The 23,412-nt window shown below is 40.3% G+C and overlaps 3 protein-coding genes across 3 annotated transcripts; 2 read left to right on the plus strand and 1 right to left on the minus strand.

Moving 5' to 3' along the window:
• Window positions 1-9,549: 9,549 nt before the first annotated feature.
• LOC133739091 (protein trichome berefringence-like 7) lies at window positions 9,550-14,289 on the plus strand. Its single transcript, XM_062166814.1, has 3 exons — window positions 9,550-10,898; window positions 12,101-12,259; window positions 13,657-14,289. The coding sequence occupies exons 1-3, from the start codon at window positions 10,069-10,071 to the stop codon at window positions 13,931-13,933; spliced, it is 1,266 nt and encodes a 421-aa protein (XP_062022798.1). The 5' UTR covers window positions 9,550-10,068; the 3' UTR covers window positions 13,934-14,289.
• Window positions 14,290-15,942: 1,653 nt separating this feature from the next.
• Window positions 15,943-17,324, plus strand: LOC133739930 (protein TRACHEARY ELEMENT DIFFERENTIATION-RELATED 7A-like). Its single transcript, XM_062167756.1, has one exon. It carries the CDS (start codon window positions 16,177-16,179, stop codon window positions 17,122-17,124), a length of 948 nt encoding a protein of 315 aa, XP_062023740.1. The 5' UTR covers window positions 15,943-16,176; the 3' UTR covers window positions 17,125-17,324.
• An 899-nt stretch (window positions 17,325-18,223) lies between these two features.
• LOC133741312 (stearoyl-[acyl-carrier-protein] 9-desaturase 6, chloroplastic) lies at window positions 18,224-20,014 on the minus strand. Its single transcript, XM_062169250.1, has 2 exons — window positions 19,345-20,014; window positions 18,224-18,930 (listed from the first exon to the last, which is right to left on the minus strand). Exons 1-2 carry the CDS (start codon window positions 19,957-19,959, stop codon window positions 18,364-18,366), a joined length of 1,182 nt encoding a protein of 393 aa, XP_062025234.1. The 5' UTR covers window positions 19,960-20,014; the 3' UTR covers window positions 18,224-18,363.
• Window positions 20,015-23,412: the final 3,398 nt, after the last annotated feature.

Here is a 23,412-nt window from a genome sequence, read left to right on the forward strand (position 1 = left end):
GTCCTACCGACAAGGATGGCCGACAATGCTGGAATGCTGGCGTGAATCATGCCATTATATTAGGAATATTCCTTTTGTAATAATATCCTTTTGTAATAGGATTTGATGTATCTGATGTATATATACTCTATTCTTAGAGAAGAAATATATCTGAAAATCTCCCAATCCTCTCGTTCTTTCTGACTTGGTATCAGAGCAGAGATCCAATTTGGACTCTGTCTGTTCCGCCGTGTTTTTTTTGTCTTTCGGGTTCTTTTTGTTAATGCAGTCACTGTTCTTTTCGGGTTCTTTGTTTTCGGTTCTTTGGGTTCCTTTGGTTACCTTCATTCAAGCACACTACCATTACCGTTCCGGCAGCAGCAGCTTCATCCAAAATCAGCAGCAGTTCAGCCCAGTCCAAACCATCACCGCGCTCATAACTTTGGTTACCTTCACTCAAGCATACTACCATCACCGCGCCGTTCCGGCAGCAGTAGCTTCGTCCAAAATCTGCAGCAGTTCAGCCCAGTCCAAAACCCGCAGCAGCAGCTCCGCATCTTTCCCGCAACAGCTCCGCGGCGTTCCAACAGCGGCTACTCCGTGCAAAACCTACAGCAGCAGCAACCTCACTGTCCACCCACTTTTTATTTTATTAAACTTTCCAACACCACCCACTTATGCCGTACCACCTTTCGGCACTTTCCACACTTTCCAATTTCTTTTATTAACTTTCCACATTTTCCACCCATTAAACAAAAGCCCTTCCTTCATCTTTGTTTGCCACCAAATTCGATAGCTTTGGCACGTATCTTTGTTCCTCCATCCTTCATTCTCATTCTCACTTAAAAAAAAAAAAAAAAAAAAAAAAAAAAAAAAATTTGCATATGGCTTGTAACTATTGCAAGGAAGTTGGTCATTTCAAGAATCAATGTTCTAAGTTGCAAAGATTTCATTCCAACAATTCTGGTTGGAGTGGAGGGAGCAATACTGGAGGGAGTAGAAGTCAGAGAGGCAAAGTTGCAGTCCAACAAGTACCAGAACCTGATTTCTACAGTGTTGAAGGGCAAGACCTCTCTAAGGATAATGTTTTTCTTGACTAAGAAAACTCGAGGTAAAATTGGTATTGCTTTACATGTTTCTGACTTTACTGGTAGCGATACATGGATAATTGATTCTGGTGCGACTGATCATATGACCTACGACAAGTCTTTCTTTGTGTCTATGTCATCTCCTTCTATATCTCATGTCTTTAATGCAAATGGTGCGTCTTTTCCGGTCCTAGGTATTGGGTCTATTCAGGTTACACCGTCCATTGTTTTGCATGATGTCCTTTATGTACCCTCGTTGTCTCATCATCTTTTATCTGTATCTCAACTGAATTCACAGAATAAGTGCTCTGTAACCTTTTATCCAATGTATGTTGTTTTTCAAAATCTGTGCAATCGGGTGATTATTGGCAAGGGAGACCTGAGGGGGAGACTGTTTCACTTGGATTACATGTACGCAGGACAAACACAAGTACCGGAACATCCTTTGGCCCTGACATTGAGTTCTGATCGATTGAGTGAGGTATGGTTGTGGCACAGACGTTTGGGTCATCCATCTTTTGGGGTTATGAAAAAGTCTATGCCTTCGTTATTTTTGGGAATAAGTGATTCTAGCTTGCATTGTGAAACTTGTGCTTTGGCTAAGAGTCATAGGTCTAGTTATCCTTCGAGCTTTCATTCTAGTATCATGCCTTTTGCGTTAATTCATTCAGACTTGTGGGGTCCTTCAAAACATTCTACCCTTTCTGGAATGCGATATTTTGTGTTATTTGTCGATGACTTTACCCGACTATCCTGGGTTGTCTTACTTAAGTCCAAAGATTCGGTTTTCTCTGCCTTTACAGCATTTCATAGTCTTATTCGTACTCAATATGATGCTAATGTTAAGGTCTTTCGTTCCGATAATGGAGGTGAGTTTGTTAATCATTCTTTTCATGAATATTTCCAACACCATGGCATAATCCATCAAACTTCTTGCCCACAGACACCTGAGCAAAATGGGGTGTCTGAACGGAAAAATCGTCACCTTCTGGAAATGGCTCGGTCCCTTTTGCTTAGTGCTAACATGCCTAAGTACCTTTGGGGAAAGGCCGTTTTGTGTGCATCTCATCTTATCAATCGCCTTCCATCCGCCCCTCTTCAAGGTCGGGTCCCACTTGAGGTCTTGTCTGACTACGTTTCTATCCCATCATCTAATACTCTTCCTGCTCGTGTCTTTGGTTGTGTTGCATATGTTCATCTGTATAAGAATCAAAGGTCAAAATTGGATGCTAGAGCCCTTAAGTGTGTCTTTGTTGGTTATAGCTCTCATCAGAAAGGTTACAAATGTTATCATCCTCAATCCCAGAAATTTTATGTCACCATGGATGTTACTTTCAGTGAAGATGCTTGTTATTTCTTGCCTCCTGTGACTCCTCCTCAGGGGGAGAGGTCTTATTATTATGAAGATTTGTTCAATGGGCAAGATGAGAGTCAGGCATCTGAGTTCTCAAGGATGGAATATTTAGGAACGGAGCTGGAAAAGGAGGATAGAAGCTCTACCAATCCATCGTCCGAGTTAGAAACGGACAACAGGGGTCCGGCAGGAGAAGAAGTTTTGGGCAATGAGTTACCGACTGGTCAACCGGATCAGTCAGACCAGTCGGCCGGAGAGGTCGTTTCAAACCCTGTTTCCGATAATGTTCTGCAGTCTTCTGATGATGTTTTAAACAATTCTTCCGTCTCTCCCTCTCCTTCAGCGGTCTCACCTGCTCAATCATCACCCGAGGTATGTCCTAATCTTTCGTGCTCTAATAGTTCTTCTGTGTCAAGTAGTGTTCCCACCAAAGTCTTGCCCAGTCGTTCAACCCGTGGTCAGCCTCCGAAACACTATGAACCTACTCTAAGTGCTAAGGCTAGATACCCTGTTGCAAAATATGTGTCGACCCATAGGTTATCTAAACGTATGCAACCTTTGTGAATCAATTATCTTCTGTGTCTCTTCCTAGTAAAGTGCAGGATGCCATGAAGGATGAGAAGTGGATGAAAGCAATGACAGTCGAGATGGATGCTCTTGAGAAGAATTGTACGTGGGAGTTGGTGTCATTACCACCAGGGAAGAAGACAGTTGGTTGTCGGTGGGTGTATACAGTGAAACATAATTTGGATGGTTCAGTCGATCGGTACAAGGCAAGATTAGTGGCTAAAGGTTATACTCAGAAGTATGGAGTGGATTATGATGAGACATTTGCACCAGTGGCCAAAATTAACACAATTCGGGTACTTCTCTCGTTAGCTGCTAATCTTGATTGGCCTTTGCAACAGTTTGATGTTAAGAATGCATTCTTGCATGGTGATCTGCATGAAGAGGTTTATATGGATTTGCCTCCTGGATATGGTACTTCTTCTGGAGAGCAGGTGGTGTGCAAATTGAAGAAGTCGCTTTATGGCTTGAAGCAGTCTCCCAGAGCTTGGTTTGGCCGGTTCACCAAGTTCATGAAGAAAATTGGATACCGACAGAGCAATTCAGATCACACCTTATTCCTTAAACATCGGTGTGGTAAGGTGACTGCCTTGATTATTTATGTTGATGACATGGTTGTGACAGGTGATGATATTGAGGAGATTCAAAGGTTACAAGGTCAGTTATCTTCTGAATTTGAGATGAAAGATTTGGGTAATTTGAAATATTTCTTGGGAATTGAAGTTGCTCGTGGGAAGGATTGTATTGTGTTGAGTCAAAGGAAGTATGTCTTAGACTTGTTGGCAGAAACAGGTATGCTGGATTGTAGACCTGTTGATACTCCTATCGAGCAGAATCATCGGTTAGCAGAGTACTTGGACCAAGTACCTACAAATAAAGGGAGATACCAGAGGTTAGTTGGACGGTTGATTTATTTGTTCCACATTAGACCAGATTTAGCCTATGCAGTTAGTGTGGTGAGTCAGTTTATGCACAATCCCAGTGAGGTCCATATGGATGCTGTATTTCGTATTTTACAGTATTTAAAGTCTGCTCCAGGGAAAGGATTAATCTTTTCAAAACACAATCACTTGGATGTTTTTGGATACACAGATGCAGACTGGGCAGGTAATATTACAGATCGTAGGTCTACTTCGGGATACTTCACATTTGTGGGTGGTAACTTGGTTACTTGGAAGAGCAAGAAACAAAAGGTGGTGGCTCGCTCCAGTGCAGAAGCAGAGTATAGAGGAATAGCCCGAGGACTTTGTGAGATGTTGTGGTTGAGAAATTTGTTGAGAGATTTGGGGTTCAAGCAACAAAAGGCTATGCCGCTTTATTGTGATAATAAGGCTGCAATTGAAATTGCTCACAATCCAGTTCAACATGATCGCACGAAACATGTGGAGGTAGATCGACACTTCATTAAAGAGAAGCTGGATGGACATATCATTTTGTTTCCCTTCGTTCCTACTGAAGAGCAATTGGCAGATATTCTTACAAAGGCTCTATCAAGTAAAGCCTTTTATGACTCACTTGACAAGTTGGGCATCTGTGATCTGTATGCACCAACTTGAGGGGGAGTGTTGGCGTGAGTCCTACCGACAAGGATGGCCGACAATGCTGGAATGCTGGCGTGAATCATGCCATTATATTAGGAATATTCCTTTTGTAATAATATCCTTTTGTAATAGGATTTGATGTATCTGATGTATATATACTCTATTCTTAGAGAAGAAATATATCTGAAAATCTCCCAATCCTCTCGTTCTTTCTGACTAGGAAGAGCCTTGGGAAATTTGGGACAGGTATTCATCGGTTAAAAACCACCCAAATCTCCTCTACTTTTTCACATCGTCACTGGGCTCCAAGGGGAGGGTTTGTAATTTTGGTCGAAGAGTTGGGTCTGGTACATGGAACCAAAAGGAGGCTGCCAAATTGGTGTATGATGATGAAGGCGAAAGAAAGCCGATTGGGAGAAAGAGGAAACTCAGATATGTTAACCAAGGCTCTGTGCATCATGGGGAGTGGTATTTGGAAGAGTACACAAGCCTTGTTGATGAGGGTGCAATTTTGCTTCTTCGAAAAAACGAGCGGTACAAAGCACCGGCTTCATCAATGTCGTCAGGAATTCCAAGTGAAAAGAAGAGGAAACACAGAGAAATTGATCGACTGGAGGAGAAGAAGCCTAGAAAGAAAAAAGCTTCCAGACAACTAGTAATGCAGGACTCAGATTTACTTGATAGGCAAAGCCAAACTGCTACCAGTCCCACAGTGCCTATTCAACAACAAGAACCTCACAGTGGTGGTGATGATAATTTCGTGTTCTTCAAGGATTTTGATATTGGAACATGGGAGTTTCCTTCTCTGGATGATTTTGTCATGGCTTGTCCTCCTCCACTTACGGATTGCTATCAAGAAGCATTAGCAACACTTGAGTTTCCTACTCTTGATGAATTTGTCATGGCTTGTCCTCCTTCACTTATGAATTTGTTATGAAATTGTATGAATTTGTTATAATACATTATTATTATATTGTATGAAATTATATTACAATTTGTTATGAAATTGTAGGCATTCAGTTTGAGCTAATTTCCATTATTCCATTATTCAAGCTCTTCCCACTTGGGTTTGCTTAGGCTGATTATCATTGCCTTTGTGGTCTTACTCTTCCCACTTGGGTTTGCTTAGGCTGATTATCATTGCCTTTGTGGTCTTACTCTTCCCACTTGGGTTTGCTTAGGCTGATTACAGTCATTGCCTGACGAAATGCATGAGATCAAAATAGTTTTCCAGAGTATTTCATGGTGTAAAGGAATATAATATAAATCAATAAGATGAAACAGGGGAAACTGGTAGGGCTGGCAATTTGGGCCGAAGCAACCGGACCAACCGACTTTCGAACCGGCCCGAACCGGAATGGGCCGAAAAACCGGTTTACCGCCACTTCGGCTCGGCTGAGCCGTACCGAATATGTATACTCGGCTCGGCTACGGTATGAATATTCGCATACCGTCGGTATACCGTACCGACCGTACATCCGGATATATACCAAATATACACAAAAATGGGGAAGAAATAAGGATCGAACCTTACACCTCTCACACACAATCTCGGCCCCCAACCACCTGAGCACGAATAGCTCTTACTATAGTATATACAAATTTTATATTTATTCCATCTTACTTCTTACTATCAGATTAGGACAAAACCAATAAGTGAGATAGGGATTCGGCATTTCCCAATTGGACCTCATCTTCGTTTCCAGTCTCCTCTCTCGCGCCTCCTTCCTCAAAATCACCAATCCCAGATTCATGCCCCTATATATTCATGAAATCCACACCCGAAAAGGGGTTCCCAATTCTCATATACATCTTCTAATAGTTTCTCAGCCTTAGTCTTAATGTTTAGAAGATTCTGTAACCCAATTTGGCTCTAGTTCTTTGGGATTTCGCGTAGAAGAACATAATGAAGAGCCCCACATTTTAGCTCAACTTTGTAAAGGTTTGTCTCAGTTTTTAGCTCTAGATTTATCTGGGTTTTCTTTCAAATTGTTGATAAGAACGATTGGGTGGTTCAACAATTAAAGTAATTTAATGATTGGGTTTTGTTTTCTCAGAATTCTTTTACAAAGATTGTAACTTTGTGATGGGACCATGAAGGCATAGTAGACCGGAGGAGTGAAGGGTATGATTCATTGATTGGGACACCATGAATGCATGAATGGACATGAAGCAGGAAATGAATATCAATCCACGAATAGCTATTAGTGATCCACTTTGGTTTCCAGATCTTCCGTCATCAAATCATCAAATTAGCATAATCAGATCTTCTTCATCTCCATCAGCATCATCATCGATTTCCAGATCCATAATCTCCGGTGTAACCGAAATTCAAGCCGAATTTTCGGTATTCCGATCTGTCGGTAACCGACGGCGGCGGTTCGGCTTCGGTTACAGATTTAGTAAACCGACCAAAATCGGTCGGTAGCCGGTTGACGGAATTGTTGGTCGGTTTCTTACCGAATCCAGCCCTAGAAACTGGTGCTAGTTAAAAAAGAAATCACATTTTAGAGTTTATAGGAATATCTACTGAACAGCTCATCATTGAAAATTATAGATGGCTGTAGTACCAATCACATTTGTCAATCCTTAATCTTAAACCATAAACACATGATAGATATGAAAAAGCAGCTATTGAAGGGGTTACTGAAGCAGCTATTTAAGAGTTCTAGTCGATAGAGCTCTCATAACCATCTCATCATTTCCTGATTACAAACTCGAGATGCATGATTTACTACAAGAAATGGGTCAGCAAATAGGGAGATTCAGTAGGTTGTGGAATAGAGTTGTCATTTTCTCTAAAAAAAATAAATACTCAGGATAGTTAAATAAAACCCAGTTTACAAATCTATATTAGTTAAGCAAATTCTCTTTCCAAACCCCTTTCAAAAAAAAAAAAAAAAAAGTAAATTCTCTTAGGAGAAAATATGGACAAAACAGTAAACTATATTTGGAAAATAAAAAAAATAAAAATAAAAAGAATGACAAATCTAATTACCTGATGTAGTTAATCCTATGCTTTGTTTACATTTGAGCTTCATAGTTGTATTGAGATAAGTCCATTGTGAGTGTGGTGCTCTTTCTGAGTTCCTTTAGAAAAAGGTATTGAGGAGGAAAGTAGATACCCATTCTTCTTGTAATTTCGTTGGATTAATGAAGGGGGGTGAAATTTGCACACCCTCTTTACATTTGGCACACCTTTCTTAATTTTTTAATATTTTCTAATCTCCTCTTATGTTTATTTCCCATATTACCCTTCTTCTCCAACATTTTTCTTCAGTCTCTCTCTCTCGTGCTCCTACCGGCGACCCGATTCCATCTTCGCCGTCCGGCCACGAAACGACGGCGGACCACCACCAATCGAAGCGTCTCTTCATCGTCGACCTCTTGGTGGTCTCGGATCATCCAGGCATTGGCTGTAGAAAGAGAATCGAAGGCCCGAAGGTCATGATCCTTTGACGGTTTCTAGGCAAGTTCCGGCAACTCCGGCGTCCGACCACCCCACGACGGCGCACCGGCGCCGTTCTCTTCGTCTCGACGTCGCCGTCACACTTATTGTGGTAGTTCGTTCAATCGTCGACTGTGGAGGAAGAATCGACGACGAGAAGTTTTTGGAGCTTCGGCGGTCGTCATCGAATTCCAGCCACCGGGACACCACTGGAGTCGTCCTTGACCTAGATCTTCATGCAGAGCTGATCGACATATGCCTTCGTATGCAAAGAAAATTGTGGATAGTTACAACAAGAATGGTGAAGTTGATAAGATGCTTTCCGTCAAGTGATTGAATTAGCTGATGCAATGCAGAATGGGAACTTCAGTGTACATTAAAGTTTTTATACTATCTGATATTTGTATATAACAATCATGTAGTGATGATAATATGCTTTAGCTTGAACAATTCTTTCCACTCAGGTTGTTGTATAGGATTTCGGTCATTGATTCCCCAGCGAAGAATTCTAATGTTAAGATCAATTTGATCATGCAAACATGTGTTTACCTCCAGCCATTGTTTTTAGTTTTTAGTTTCTAGACATTTCTGCTACAAGCTGGAAACTATTAGATATGTAATTTGTAGGTACAGTTTCTGTAATGCCACATTTTGTGGTTTGAGACTACATTTTGTAAAATCAGAGACAATTGAAATGTAGTACTGATATTTACTTCGAGCTGGGGACTATTAGCTCTGTCATCTTATTTTATCAGCATTATTAGTCTAAGATTAATTGACTAGAGGAATATTAATGGTTTCATTAATGGAATCCGGTCGCCGGTAGGAGCACGAGAGCGAGAGATAGAGAGAGAGAGAGACTGAAGAAAAATGTTGGAGAAGGGTAATATAGGAAATAAACATAAGAGGAGATTAGAAAATATTAAAAAATTAGGAAGGGTGTGCCAAATGTAAAGAGGGTGTGCAAATTTCACCCCCCTTAATGAAATGCTTATTTGATTTAAGAAAGAAAAAAATACATGCTGTAGTGAAAAAATTTCATATTTTCTTTCTATTTTTTCTAATTCAGTTTTGGACCTTATATTTACAATATTATTAATTTTTTACCATAGTGGTCAGACTTAGTAAGTTAATAACTTCGTTCAAGGTTCTATCACTGTCCTATACTCCAAGGAGAAGAAAAAAGTTGCAAAAGCTACATAAATCTTGTAACACGAAATCACGTGACAATAGTTTAAAAATAAATTATAAATATAGTAATATTTGGATTATTTCTTTCTTTTTTTTGAAAGGGGATTATTTCTTTCTGTTTGAGTTGAATTGGTATCTTCTCCGTAAGGACAAAAAGGAGAACAAACTAATTTTGATCCGAGTGTCTAAAGGATACAACGTGAAACACACCCTACTCCAATTAGAAACTGTTTTTTTTTTTTGGTGATAACCATGATTACAATCTCAGAAGCGACCTTAACAACAAATTAGTAATGAGACCACCATAGCGATTTGCTATTGTAAACGTAATGGTGGGTAAAGAAAGATAAGACAGTTTAAGAGTACTGAAAACAACAGAATTATTCCACGTTTGGAACCTGATTAGTCTAACCTTTTCTGGCGACAGTGAATCTCTTAACTCTCTGTCTCTGATGCCTTGCTTATATAAACCACCGACAATAGTCACTTTGTTACATATACCAGTTGGAAAGCAAATTTCTTTACACATTTCAGTTGAGAGGTCATGTTCAGATCAACCAGAGCCACCAAACTGAAGTGACCAAACTGCCCTCTCCCTTCACCTCTGACCTTTCCCTCCCTGCCCTGCTTCCAGCTTCCAGCAGCTTCTGTAACTAAAACAAGTCTTTCTTGCCAGAACCCACTTTGGTGAATCTGTAAGATTGCTGTGTTACTGTGTTCTTATGATTGTTATAGGTTCTGTGCTTGTTGGTCTTCTTCAAGTTTGAGTCTTGGTTTTAATTTCATGGTTAGTTGATGGTTTATTGATACATATATGGGTTTCTTCTGCTCTGCCTTAGCTGTATGACTTGTGTGTGATTCAATTGGATTTCTTTTTCATCTGGGTGTACTTACAAAACGATGGAGATGGTGAGGCATGTTTATTGGGACTCGTTTGCCCAATTCAGGTCTTTCTACAAACGAGTTTTGAATTTTGGCAATGAGATGATGAAGGGTTATTGGAAAGTTTGGATCTTTCAGACTTTCCATGGACTAGTTGCAATTGGTTCATTGGTGTCCTTTGTTGTAGCCATGGCATTTGCATATATGTATTTGTTTCCCACCGTTCCCTCGGTAGTTCGAAGTTACGGGATTTCAAATTCAGGTAGTTCTAATTCAAGTAGTTCCGAAGAGAAGTGCAATGTTTATGAAGGAAGCTGGATTGCAGATGAAAGTTACCCTTTGTACAATGCATCACTGTGTCCATTTGCAGAACGTGGATTTAATTGCTTGGCTAATGGAAGGGAAGATAGGGGTTATGCCAAGTGGAGGTGGAAGCCTAAGAATTGTGATATTCCAAGATTCGATGCGCGTAAAGTTCTTGAAGGGCTTCGTGGAAAACGAGTTGTTTTTGTGGGTGACTCGCTAAGTAGAACACAGTGGGAGTCTTTGATATGTTTACTCATGACAGGGGTGGAGGATAAGAAGAGTGTTTATGAAGTGAATGGGAATAAAATCACCAAGCAGATTAGATTTTTATCGGTACGGTTTACAACATTTGATCTCAGAATGGACTTTTACCGGTCAGTTTTCCTAGTGCAGCGTGCTTCAAAGCCAGCGCGAGCACCAAAGAGGGTTAAGTCGACACTCAGAATCGACAGGATAGATGACATTAGCAAAGAATGGATTGATTCAGATATTTTGATCTTCAATTCAGGGCACTGGTGGACACCGAGTAAACTTTTTGAACTGTGAGTTTCTTATTTTTCTTAACACTGTCTCTCTTAAGTCCTGTTTTTGGCGTTTTACCCAGTCACAGCAGCTCCAGAATGGTTTTTGATAGTAGCAATATTTACAAAGTTGATTCACAATTTTATTTGATATAATGCTGCTGTAGTTTCAACTTATATCTGTACCTAAAAGGTACTTTTAAAGGCATGTGCATGTTGCCTAATATTGATAAGCTGGTCTAATGACCTTCTGTTATTTGCAAGGACTAACAGACCAAATTTCCCAAGAAAGGTTGGAAATACCTTGGTTCTGATGTGACCAAGATATTGGTTGAATTTTATTGATGTTGCAAACTCCATAAACTGTTGTGGTTCTTGCATAGTTGTTCCCGAGTATTTTTGTACATTACTTAGAAACGATCTTGTAAATCTCATTTACCAGTATCATGGTTTCACAATGCATTTGGTTTGAGTTTTTCTGCTGATACTTAGCCATCAATAGAATGCAAAGCAATCCAGGCAGTTAAAACAGGGTGTCTATTGCAATTGTAATCTAAACACATATTAGGTGATGAACGATGGGTAGAACATGCACAAATGAATTCTAACTTTGCATTGCCCTTTAGGTCCTACTTCTTTGGTCAACTTCTTTATTACAGTACCTCCTGCCATTAGATATGATTCCTCCAGTAGAGACAATTGACAGGAATATTTCCAGCTCCACTTGTGTTATCCCAATGATCCCACTTTCTTGCTCTTCCCTTTGACTCGTTGCATCTTTTCCAGCTATATTTGTGTTATCCCAATGAAAAGCACATTGTTTATGTGCTTGTATTTTAGAGCTTTTTATTATAAGATAATAGTCTTCTGCTATTATTCTTTTCCTTTCTAATCAACCTATATGTGAGAATATGGTGTAGGCATCAGTGGTTTTTTTTGTTATGATTATGCTTTTCAACATAGTGAACGTACCATTGACTTCTCAATCATCTTTGATGGACTTTATATACAACTTCAGATTGAGCTTTGGTTAGGAAGGGAGCTTCTAAAATGCATTTTGAGATTGCTTCCACCTAGTTTTTTTTTTTTCCCTTTTCTTTTTGGTTTTTTATTTAATTTTTAATTTTAATATTTTTATTATTTATTTAGTTTTTAACAACAATCCAAAACACACACATAGACCAGATGGAAAAAAGAAGTGAGCCTAACTTTGATTCAGACAGGGGCTGCTATTTTCAGGTTGGTAAATCACTGAAGCTTGGAATGCCGATCACCACTGCCTTCAAAAAAGCTATGAACGCTTGGGCATCTTGGGTTGAGACCTCAATCAACACAAATAGAACAAGTGTCTTCTTCAGGACTTTTGAGTCATCACATTGGAGGTGCGCTGTTTAGTTCGTTATGATATTGGTTGCCAACTCTCGGTTATAGTTTGTTATGGTTGCTTCAGTCTAATTGCATGCAGTTCTACCAAATCTGTCATCTTTGACAATATATTGATCTCTAGTTGGTGTATAGTATCTGTTCTGGTGAAGTAATTAATTTTCTTTGGGTTCCCCTCACAAATTTGTCATTCTGCTCAGTGTGTCAATACTATGCCACTTTCATTGTAATTAATTGTTAGGAAAAAATATCATTTTGGTCATTCAATTTTGATTTGTTTGACACTTTGGTCATTGACTTTTAAAAAATATCACTTTGATCACTCAACTTTAACACCGTTGAACATTTTAGTCACTGCCATTAAATGTTTCTTCACAAACCATTAAAATTGAGGACGTTTTGGTCAAATCATTAAAAGATAAATCTGAAAAAATTAAAATTAATTTGAGCCTTCTTGAATTTATTTTCTTGCAAATTGCAATCGCATAAATGAAGGTTTTTAGTTGGCCTCCACAACCAAACACAGTAGTCTCTCCCTCTAGTCTTATTAATCCATTACAAGTTGAAAGCTCAAACCTTGTAAAAGACCATTATTTTTCTGGGTTTTGTGGTTCACTTCTACAGTGAGATAGATGTTTTTAATTTGCTAGCTGCAAAGATATGACATTTTGATAAAGCTCTACTTATATGTTTTATGAACTCCTCTGGTGTGCAATTTTGTGAACACAATTATGGGTTATAATTGCATCTGCGATCAGCAATGCACTAATGCAAGGTCTGGGAGATGTACGTAGTATCTTTTCTTCTTTTTTTGTCTTGGTTTCTAAGAGATGTAGGTTAATTATGTATGGAAATAATAATTCTTTTAATATTTATTTATGTTTATAAAAATATTTCTATGATGTGACGAAAATATCTTCAAAATGTATAATATTTACAAAATTTTAACGGTGGAGTTAACGGTAATACCAAAGTGATAGCTGGTGTCGAATTTGAGTGACTAAATTGATATTTTTCAAAGTTAAATGACTAAAGTGTCAAACAAAGAAAAGTTGAGTGACCAAAGTTATTATTTTTCCTAATTGTTATTCACTATTGCTGTTAATGTTGTTTGGTTAGGTAATTTTGTTGAAAAGAAAAAATCCTCATGGACCCTGACAAAACAGTTGAACTTTTTATTTATCTTTCATATTTCTTTTGGTATTTTTGGAGGATTCTCGGATCAAAAAGACATGTAATGTCTTGTGGGATTAACTATTAATGGAATGCTCTTGGTCTGATTGGTTGATCTAAAATAATTCAACCTATTATACGTTTAATTAAGTTTAATTCCTGATTTGAGATACAAATAAGCTAGGCAAAATTTGACTGCTATTGATGCTTGTATTTGTAACAGTGGCCGACACCGTCATTCTTGCAAAGTGGGTCAACGCCCTTGGTTAAGCTCCTGGGGAATGGACCGAAGCCCAGTTTCAGACACCATTATAAAGGTTGTGAGGAAAATGGCAGTTCCTGTAACAATTATGCATGTTACACCTATGGGAGCATTCCGAAGTGATGGTCATGTGGGTATTTGGAGTGATAATCCATCTGTGCCTGATTGTAGCCATTGGTGCCTACCTGGCGTACCTGATATGTGGAATGAAATTCTCTTGTCATATCTGCTACCATGAAGTTGCAAATAGACCTCCTCCTTTTGCTGCCGGCATCACTGTGTTTGTTGGAACAGCAGATACATTACAGAATGAGAGATATCCTGCCTTTCTAATTTGAATTTTATCTCCTCAGAGAAATCTTTCTTTGTCATACCATCATTGTTTTAATGCCAGTGGCTGTAGAACAAGGCCAAATCAATGGAACTTGAGTTGAAGCTTCCCTTGCTGCAACATAGTTGCTCAGCAGATCTAGTATTTAGGAGTATAATTTGTAATTTGTATGAAAGCAAGTGCTTATAATGCCCAGTTGGTGCATTATTTGTAAATTGAAATAGAAATTTCTATACATACATCGGCCACAAATTCTGAGTTTCTTTTTCTTTTGGTCAAACACAAATTGGTGATGAAGGCAAGTTTCAGAGGCCTCTAAGTTGATCTGCTAGCTCTTTGCTGTGTACTATTGATAGATACATTTCCTAATGCATATAATTGTTAGACTTGATATGCATAATGCTTATACGCTTTAATTTCTTGTAACTTGTAAGCCAAGAACTAAAGCCAAGAAGAGTAATCATGATTCATGAACGCATGTTACGTGCATGTATATAATATGCTAATGTTTTAAGCAAGATACATATCTGTTTTAAGCAAGATACATATCGTGGCCGGACTTGAACATATTATTCAGCTCTAATCAATCATCTCACTTTACATGTGGTCTTATTTTTTTTTATTTTTGAAACAAAGGTTCATTGCATTAGATGACCAGCCAAAAAGCCAGAGTCTAACATACACTTAAAGACAGAAAAATGGCGGGGTAACTACCACGCTCCTATCTAAGTAATGTAAACTCATTACAAGTCGATTTTGAGCCTGCTTTGGAAGCGGACCTATAAACAAAGAACAACTCCGTGTCTTCTAGGACAAAATCATTGACTAGCATCCCCATCAGCCAGGCGCGCAATTGCGGTATCAACAGAAAAGCCACTTCCCAGCAAACAAATAAGAGTCAGTTCCTCATCCATAAGCCGCTTCCTCCAGTCCCACTCAAGATAATTACCAATTCCGTGGAATCATGATCTAAAGTACGACTAGCACTTTAAAGACCTTAAAAAAGCCCAAATAACCCAAGTAGGTCAAAATCTCAGGTCAGGCCCGCTCGACGCGCTAAGTAATGAATGAGGGTGGCAAGACACCCTCCTTGGCAGCCCATAACTTAAGCCTAGGCTTAGAGCCCAGCAGCCCAAGTTTGAGCCCAGGCCCAAAAACCCAAGCCCAAACCCGAGCTACCCAAACAGGAGCCCTAGCCCTCAGGAACCAAGCCGCCGCTGCCGCCGTTCCTTCTGGCGGCCGACCGCAACCGAGCCTGACCATGGTGGACTCAAGCCACAAACCAACCAACGCCTCCGAGCACCTGCACAACAGCCCGACACCAACGAAACCAAACTCGAAACCTCGATCGGAGGCAGTCAAGCACAAAAGAGTGCAGAACTACCGCGCCTGCTCCAAGCCCAAGCAAAACCCAGAGATCGGGAGAATCCGATCCCCTCAAAACGCAGATCCGAACGCCAATCGATCAAGCACCCGGATCCAATTCCACCCACCAACGATCAGAGCAGAAACCTTCGGCGAACTCCTCTCGACGCTGGCGTCGCTATGCACAACAGATCCGGCCGGAACGCGGCGCCGCTCCTAGACTCGAAACCCTAGGTTTCGCTGGACTATGTATGTATTGATGAGGACGACTCTCACATCATTCGTTATTCAATGAACAAAATTAAGTAATGACATAATATTCATGTGGTGGTCTTATGATATTTCTCTTCCAACTGAACTTCGAATAGTGCCCGAGTTCTGTGTAAGGATATTTCTCTTCCAATTAAACTTCGAATAGCGCCCGAATTCTGTATTAGGGTATTTGAAGTTTTGTATTTAACTTGCTAACACCTATAATCTTTGTTTGATGAGCATATGCTAGTTTAGCTAGTGTTTAGCATCATTATCATTGACCATTCCGTTTAGGGAAATAAAAATAGAACAAGAAACTTTGAGAAGTGCATTCCAATGCAAACAAACCCTCCCCAAATCTTAGAATGAGAGTCAAGTCACCAAATTTTAAGCTTCTTACAGATGAAATTCCAACTATTTTAGCATAAAATGCTTAGTACAAATAGGCATTCATGGACACAACCTTCTCCACAACAAACTAATTTTCATATCTACCTCATCAAAAACATTTAGAAAAAAAAACATTTGCAACAATGGCCATTCGGTTCCCATATTTCCCTCCACCACCTCCAGCTGTAAAGCCGCCAAGTCACCCAGCGCCTCCACCACCGGCAGCAAACCCGCCAAGTCACTCAGCCCCGCCACCACCAGCAGCAAAGCCACCAAGTCACTCAGCCCCACCACCACCAGCAGCAAAGCCGCCAAGTCATTCAGCCCCGCCACCACCGGCAGCAAAGCCCCCAAGCCACTCAACCCCACCACCTCCGGCAGCTAAGCCACCAAGCCCCTCAACTCCACCACCACCATCCCCGGCAGCTAAGCCACCAAGCCCCTCAACCCCGCCACCACCATCCCCGGCAGCAAAGCCACCAAGTCACTCGACCCCACCACCACCACATCAGCCATTTAGCCCACCGCCACCTCATGTACACCCACCACCAGCACTGCCACCCCATGTAGCCCCACCACCGCCACCATTGCCACCTTCTCCATCGCCGAATCACCCCACCGTCATAATCATTATATTCATCTCATTTGGTTCTGTTTTCTTCCTTGCATTTCTTGCAATTGCTCTATGTTGTTTCATCAAGAAAAAGAAGAAGAAGAGTACTATCCGAGAAACCGAGGTCATTCATTTCGACGAACATAGGAAGATCAAGGAGGCCATAGTAGAAGGTCCCCATGGACCACAAGCTGTGGTACTATCAGTTGAGGATGATGTTCATATAGATGAGGCGATCAGGAAAAATGAGAAATCTGATAAGAGATGGCCTTCTTCGAGTTCAAATGTCCAAGAAACTGGTTTTATTCATGTTGATGAACATGAGAAGGTGAAAGAAGGCTTTGTCGAAGGTCCTCATGGATCAAAAGCTATGCTGTTGACAATTGACGATGATATTCATGTCGATGAGGAGATAAGCAAGAACGAGAGATCTGGTAAAGATGGTCATCACCATCTTGTACACAAGGCCGGTCTATAAAAGTGTTATGGACATTCAACGTCGTGTGCTGTTATTCCTTCCATGTAATTCATAAAAATTCATCACTGAGATTGAAGTGATGTATGTAATTCATAAAAATTCATCACTGAAATTGAAGTGATGTATGTAATTCATAAAAATTCATCACTGAGATTGAAGTGATGTATGTAATTCATTATTTTCTAATAAGTACCCCCAATGATTAAGAAAAATATAGTCACGTACAACATTTGTATCAAACGTAGGAAGTTCTATGCTAAATTGATATATTGAATACTGATACATTAAGTAGATTTTGGTTGGGTGTGTGTGTTTGGTGGGGGGTAAGGCTTTGGTCTCATATATAAGAGGTCAAGAGTTCGAGCTCCATCAGGGGTGGGGTTTAAAAAAAAAAAAAAAAAAAGTAGATTTTGGTTCAGTTGGCAAAATAACTCTGCTGTTTTGTCCTTTCTCAATATGCGACTTTGGTTCAATCTCGTTGTAGGCAAGTGCTTCCTGTTTTTCTTTTTTCTTTTTTGCTCTTTTTCTTTAGTCACAACATTTTTTGCTATTCTATTAGTATTTGTTCAAAATTTTTTCCTTTTAAGACAAATCTTGCCTTTTTTTTTTTAATTTTTTTAAATTTTTTTCTTTAATTTTTGAGTATTTCTTTAATTTTTTTTTTCTAAAATCCAATCTTAAAATTCTTTTAAACATTATCGACTAAAATTAGATTAGCCCACCCTAATTTTAGATTCTGGATCCGTCATTGGATTCCGCCATCGGTCTTTCCTCCGTTGCTCGCTACCGTGGAGCTGCAAACCTTCGATCCAACACCCAGGTTGGACTCGAGGGATTTCCTCCCTCCTTTGTTTTTGAACTTTTATCATATAAATCATCGGTCAGATCCAGGGGACTTCGTCTTCAGGTTTGGCACGCCTTGAAGATGAGTGTACTAAATTTTGTTAAAAGTGTCTCATTTTTGGGTTGAAATTCTTAGAGAAGGCTGTGTGACATCATAAGTATCTCCAATCAATTTTTGTAGAAAAGCATGTTTTAGGTCTAGAAATATACCTTAATTACCTTTTGAAATTTGAGTAAGAAAGTACTGAAATCACTATTCAGGTAACTATAATAGTAACATACCATTCCGTCTGACTTCTACATTTCCTTTATTTATCTCACACATCAAGCAACTGAACAAAAATTCACGATGGTTGTTGGAGAGGGAAAAGAGAAACTACTTAAACGCACACTTGATTACAGCACCACTTGTTTATTATAAATCCAGCTAAACTTGACGCCATGCGGCTCCATCTTCCTTGCTCGCTCATCGGCCCGCTCTTCTAGCCTCCTGATCCTCGGCGCCAACCCACACACGAAGTCCTGTGCACGCTTACCCTCCCCCGTCATTCCTTCCACCTTCTCCAGCCTCCACCGTCCGATCAAAAACTCCAAAATGTCCGCATAATCATGTGCCGTGTACACCCCAAGCCGTTGAGCCACGGCCGCAAAATGCTCGAACAGCTTGGGGTCCTCCCCATCGTACATAAGATGGGCCGGCATTGTGATCTTCTTCCTCATCATGTCCGCAATGGCGACCATTGCTCCGGTTGGGTCCACTTCGAGTAGCTTTTCCACAATCTTGGAATAGGCGAACTCGTGGCGCCTCTCGTCGGATGCAATGGTGCCGCATATTCGGGCAAGCACCGGATCGCCGCGGTCCTTAGCCAGCCGAGCCGTGTTGCCATGCGATATGAACGTGGCTCGCTCTTGAAATGAAGTGTACACGAAACCCAAGTATGGGTTATTCTCCGTCCCTGGCTCCTGATTGAATTAAAAACAAAAAGAACACGTTAATTTTTATTACAACTGGATCGGACCACCAAATCCATCTGCTTGAACAACTTGATTAAAAATAAGAACAAGAACATTTCACACGCACATGATAAACAATTATATTAGAGTAATGTCACATATTAACATTAGTGGTAAATGACACATAACATCATCATCCTCACAGTTTTTATGTAAGAAAAGAAGATATAACATCCAGATATATAATAGATGCTAAACTTTTTGTAAATTGTAACTGAAAGAACAAATTTAGTAACAATATTTGAAATCTCAAATTTCTTTTTCTCAGTATATATGAATTTGTAAATAAGTAATTACCGACATTATGAAAATGCGATTCACACGACAAAAGAAAAAAAGAAGAAGAAAATAATACAGACTCACCATGCCAGCTCCAATAAGGTTCTGAATAGTCTTCTCGATCTTGAACATATCAACCCGACCGGACAAGTACAGATAGGTTTTAAGCAGATCGCCGTGGCGGTTTTCCTCAGCTGTCCAAGCCCGAGTCCACCGCGCCCAAGGGCTGGAGCTAGCTCCGGTCTCGTCTCTCACCCCATCGAGCCCATTGATCATACTCTGGTACGTAGGCAACGCCTCCTCGGTGATCATATCCCCGACCAGCACCACAAAGTACTCGTCGGGCAGCCCATCGGTCCGGTCCCTAAGTGCCCGAACCCGGTCCAAGAACTCCTCTCTAGGGAGCGACGGGTCCGGCAAGAAGGTACTGGGTTGCCAGCATTCGTCCACCGGCTTCAGAAATGGGAGGATTGTCTCGGAGGCCCAGCCTTCTAGTGACTTGAAGAGCTCCACCTTCTCCGGTGGCAACGAGTGCGTCTTCTGCCGAGTTAGAGGCGGAGGTGACGTGGCCACGGCGGAGACTGGTGGCATTGGCCTGAATCTGACGGTGGGTGTTGGCCGGAATATGTGGTGGGTTGAGGTGTGGCCACGTGAAGGCCATGCGAGAGTCTTGGTTTCCAGGTAGAGGGAAGCTTGCATGGCTAGAGTGCAGGTGGAAGAAGCTCTCGGTCACTAGTTAACACATCAGTGAGCAGTGGCTACATATTTATACCGGTGATGGTTTGGTGATTGACCCAAGTTTGGAATGCAATTACTATCTTGCCATTTTTTTGTTTCGTGTTGTCTGCATCAGAAAGAAGCATAATGTCAAAATCCAGGGGCGCAGAAGGCAGTGGTTTTAACCGGGAAAGTAGGAAGAGGGGGTTGTAAGGTAATTTTGAAAGTAGGAAAACCAAGGGTGCTGTGGTTTTGAGAAAGGGAGGAGGGATTTCTGGTTTTTTATCTGTGGGTCTGTGGAAGCACGTGAGGGCGTGTTTGAAAGGGTAATTGACAGCGTATTACCTTGTCTTTGGTACCATCGACATTCATATATATATATATAGTTTTTTTTGGCAAACTACATTCTTAAATCTAGAACTTTCACACAAGTCATCCAGTTAGAAGAGCATCACTTGTAGAGGAGGTTGCTCCAAGTGCACTCTAATGTCAATGTCCAAACCAGCCTTGAAAAGCACATCAACAACTTTTGTTAATTTTTATCTAAACATGTGTTATCTCACAACTCCAAAACTGTCTTATCAAAGAATTGCAGCAGTCAATGGTGGTTTTTGAGTATGTAGCTCATCCACTCCATTGTTGATTAAAATCACCGCTCTCAGAATCATGGTCAACCAAAAGATGATGGCAGTGGAAGATATTTTTAAACCAAACAGTAAACTCTAGGCTTCAACCTGCAAAACAGATCCACAACCTACATTAGCAGCAGTGTTATAAAAATCTCTCTAAGCGGCCACCTAGGCCCTGCTTAGGCAATAGGCGGCAGTCAGCCGCCTCAATTAGTCTAGTCAGCGCCTAGGCGCGTTGTATCTGAAAAATGTTCAATATATTTATTTTTTGTGGTTGAATACTTCAAAATGACTTTTTATTTGTGAGCACTCAATATATACTTAAATTTGTGAGAAAATTAGATGAAACTTGGGTTTATTAAAGAGGTATTGGAAAAAACCCGTATATATTTTCTTATTAATCTACACCTAATCCACGTAGGCAATTATCAACTTGAAGACAATGCTTGTTTGTTTTGTAAGTGTCCAACAACCTCACTTTTACTGTCTCAAGCTCCTTTTAATCTTACTATGCTTCCTCATATTAATTTTAAGGAGTGGATGCTAGAACAAGCTTTACATCTCAAACCTAAGATTTTTGAAAAGCTTTTAATGGTTATCTGGGGCCTGTGAAGAAATAGAAATAACAAGCTATGGGAGGACAAAGTTCAATCTGCCACTGATATTTTCTTAAGTTGCATGACATGGCTTGAGGAATTTCAGAAAGCCAGAATGACAGGTTCAACATCTAACAAAGCTACCGGTGGAAGCCGGCTCTAAATGGTTTCAAGCTAAATGTAGATGTAGCCCTTCTAATGCAAGTACCAAAGGGAGGACTAGGAGGAGTTTTTCGTAACAAAAATGGCAAGGTGCTTGCTGCATTTTCTCAACCTGTACAACATGTGACCTCGGCATTACAGGTAGAATTGCTTGCTATTCGAGTTGGACTTGATCTACTGCAGCAACTTAATATCTCTGGAGCTATTATTGAATCTAACTGTCATCAAGTTGTGCTAGACATCAAGAATACTTCAATGGCATTGTCTGAGTTTGGTAACCTTTTGGATGATATTCATCATTAATCCATGCAAGCTTTGCATAATGTAACAATTAGCTTCGCTCCTCGTACCTATAACAAAGTGGTACATAGACTTGCCAGTATAGGCTTTGATTTTGTTCAAAAGGAGTGCTGGCTGCATTGCACTCCCAGTTGTATTATTGACATTGTTCGGCTGGAGTACTCTTCTGCTCGTTAACTTCTATCCAATACCAGTTTTTCTTTCAAAAAAAAAAATTTCCACGTAGGCAAGCCTTCCTGATAGAGTGTTGATGTATAATTAATATTTTTTTTCCTATTGTCCTATATGCTTGATTTACTGTTGGGGTAGTTCTACGTAGGCCAACATTCCTTGTAGAGTGTTGATGAATAATTAATATTTTTTTCCTGTTGTCCTACATGCCTGATTTATCTTTGGAATAGTGAAAAGTATAACTGATCCTTAATTTTAGCATCTACTCATTGAATAGGTAACCATTAAAAGTATAAATGGCATAGGTATTAGGTATCTAAAACTATATACCTTTTTTTTTTTTTTTTGGAATCAATCAAAAGGGGCGGTAATATATTCATCTCAAGCGGCGGTTACATACCATTCTGCTGTCATCTCAAGCAAGAGTGACAGAAAAGAAGGTGTGGTAATACCCACGGTGGGACATAGACAATAGGTCTACTCATTAGACATCAAATTACATAGAAAAACAGCATGAATCCTCTTTTAGTACTACTCCAGAGGTGCTAGAGACACATAGAGTACACATAACGTACATTAGATTCCTAAAAGAAAATTATTGTAAAGGACTAAACTAAAACATAACTAATGGCTTAGGGCAAAACCCCAGCCCAAAACTCTAAGCCCAAGAGGGCAGACACCAAGGGAAAGTTCAACTCAAGGCCCGTCAAGCCTGGTTTGGGCTAGGCCCAGTCTCCATCTCCATCACCCCTGTTATACGTAGCACTCTCGATTGAGCTCCACCCGACCCATGCCGCCACGACCCGTGTCTCTACGATGCATGCCGCCACAACCTACGCCACCACGAAAACACCACCACCTCGATCCAGCTCCTCACAACCTACACAGCCATCGATTCAGAACCCACGGTGCCGTCGGTCCAAGAAACTATCAACCGGGGGGGGGGGGGGTTCTCCGATCCAGTAAAGCACGACCACCACCCTGAGATTTCTCATTAGCCCAGCCGAACCCATCTGACAAAAACATCGATCACTCGTCCGGCAGCAGACCCCAAGACGGCGGCGAGGTAAGAGGCCAACCCAAGCGTCCGGGTGTCGCCATAACAGAGCGATTTCTCAATTGAAAAAAAAAAAAAAACCCGGCATTTAGGGTTTCTCTAGGGGGGAGAGAGAGAGAGAGAGAAGATATTATTTTAATTATATCTAAAACTATATACCTTTTGACAAGGTATTGAAAAAAATTCATAGCATAAAACAACTTACCTCATAGTCGTGACACTAAATAACATATCACTAGAATAGGTAACCAATAAATGACATAGGTATGAGGTATCTAAAACTTTATAGCTTTTGATAAGGTATTGAAAAAAACTCATGGCAGAAAACAACCTATCTCATAGCCATGAACAATGCTAAACTAGGTAACAAGCCCAGCGCGATGCTGCAGGTATATGTTATTGTCTGAATTTGGTAAAACAAAAAGCAACCAGGGCAAGTTTGATGTTCAAAGTTATGAGACAATAAAATAAAACGAATAGAATACATTATACTGGAATAAAAGAACATACAGAACCCATC

The sequence above is a fragment of the Rosa rugosa genome, chromosome 3, assembly GCF_958449725.1.
Source record: "Rosa rugosa chromosome 3, drRosRugo1.1, whole genome shotgun sequence".
Lineage (NCBI taxonomy): Eukaryota > Viridiplantae > Streptophyta > Magnoliopsida > Rosales > Rosaceae > Rosa > Rosa rugosa.

Coding starts and splice junctions, on each gene's coding strand:
- LOC133739091 (XM_062166814.1), top strand. CDS start 10,069: ATGGAGATGGTGAGGCATGTTTATTGGGACTCGTTTGCCCAATTCAGG. Junction 10,899..12,100: donor CCGAGTAAACTTTTTGAACT/GTGAGTTTCTTA, acceptor TGATTCAGACAG/GGGCTGCTATTTTCAGGTTG. Junction 12,260..13,656: donor TTTGAGTCATCACATTGGAG/GTGCGCTGTTTA, acceptor TATTTGTAACAG/TGGCCGACACCGTCATTCTT.
- LOC133739930 (XM_062167756.1), top strand. CDS start 16,177: ATGGCCATTCGGTTCCCATATTTCCCTCCACCACCTCCAGCTGTAAAG.
- LOC133741312 (XM_062169250.1), bottom strand. CDS start 19,959: ATGCAAGCTTCCCTCTACCTGGAAACCAAGACTCTCGCATGGCCTTCA. Junction 18,931..19,344: donor ACCTTATTGGAGCTGGCATG/GTGAGTCTGTAT, acceptor TAATTCAATCAG/GAGCCAGGGACGGAGAATAA.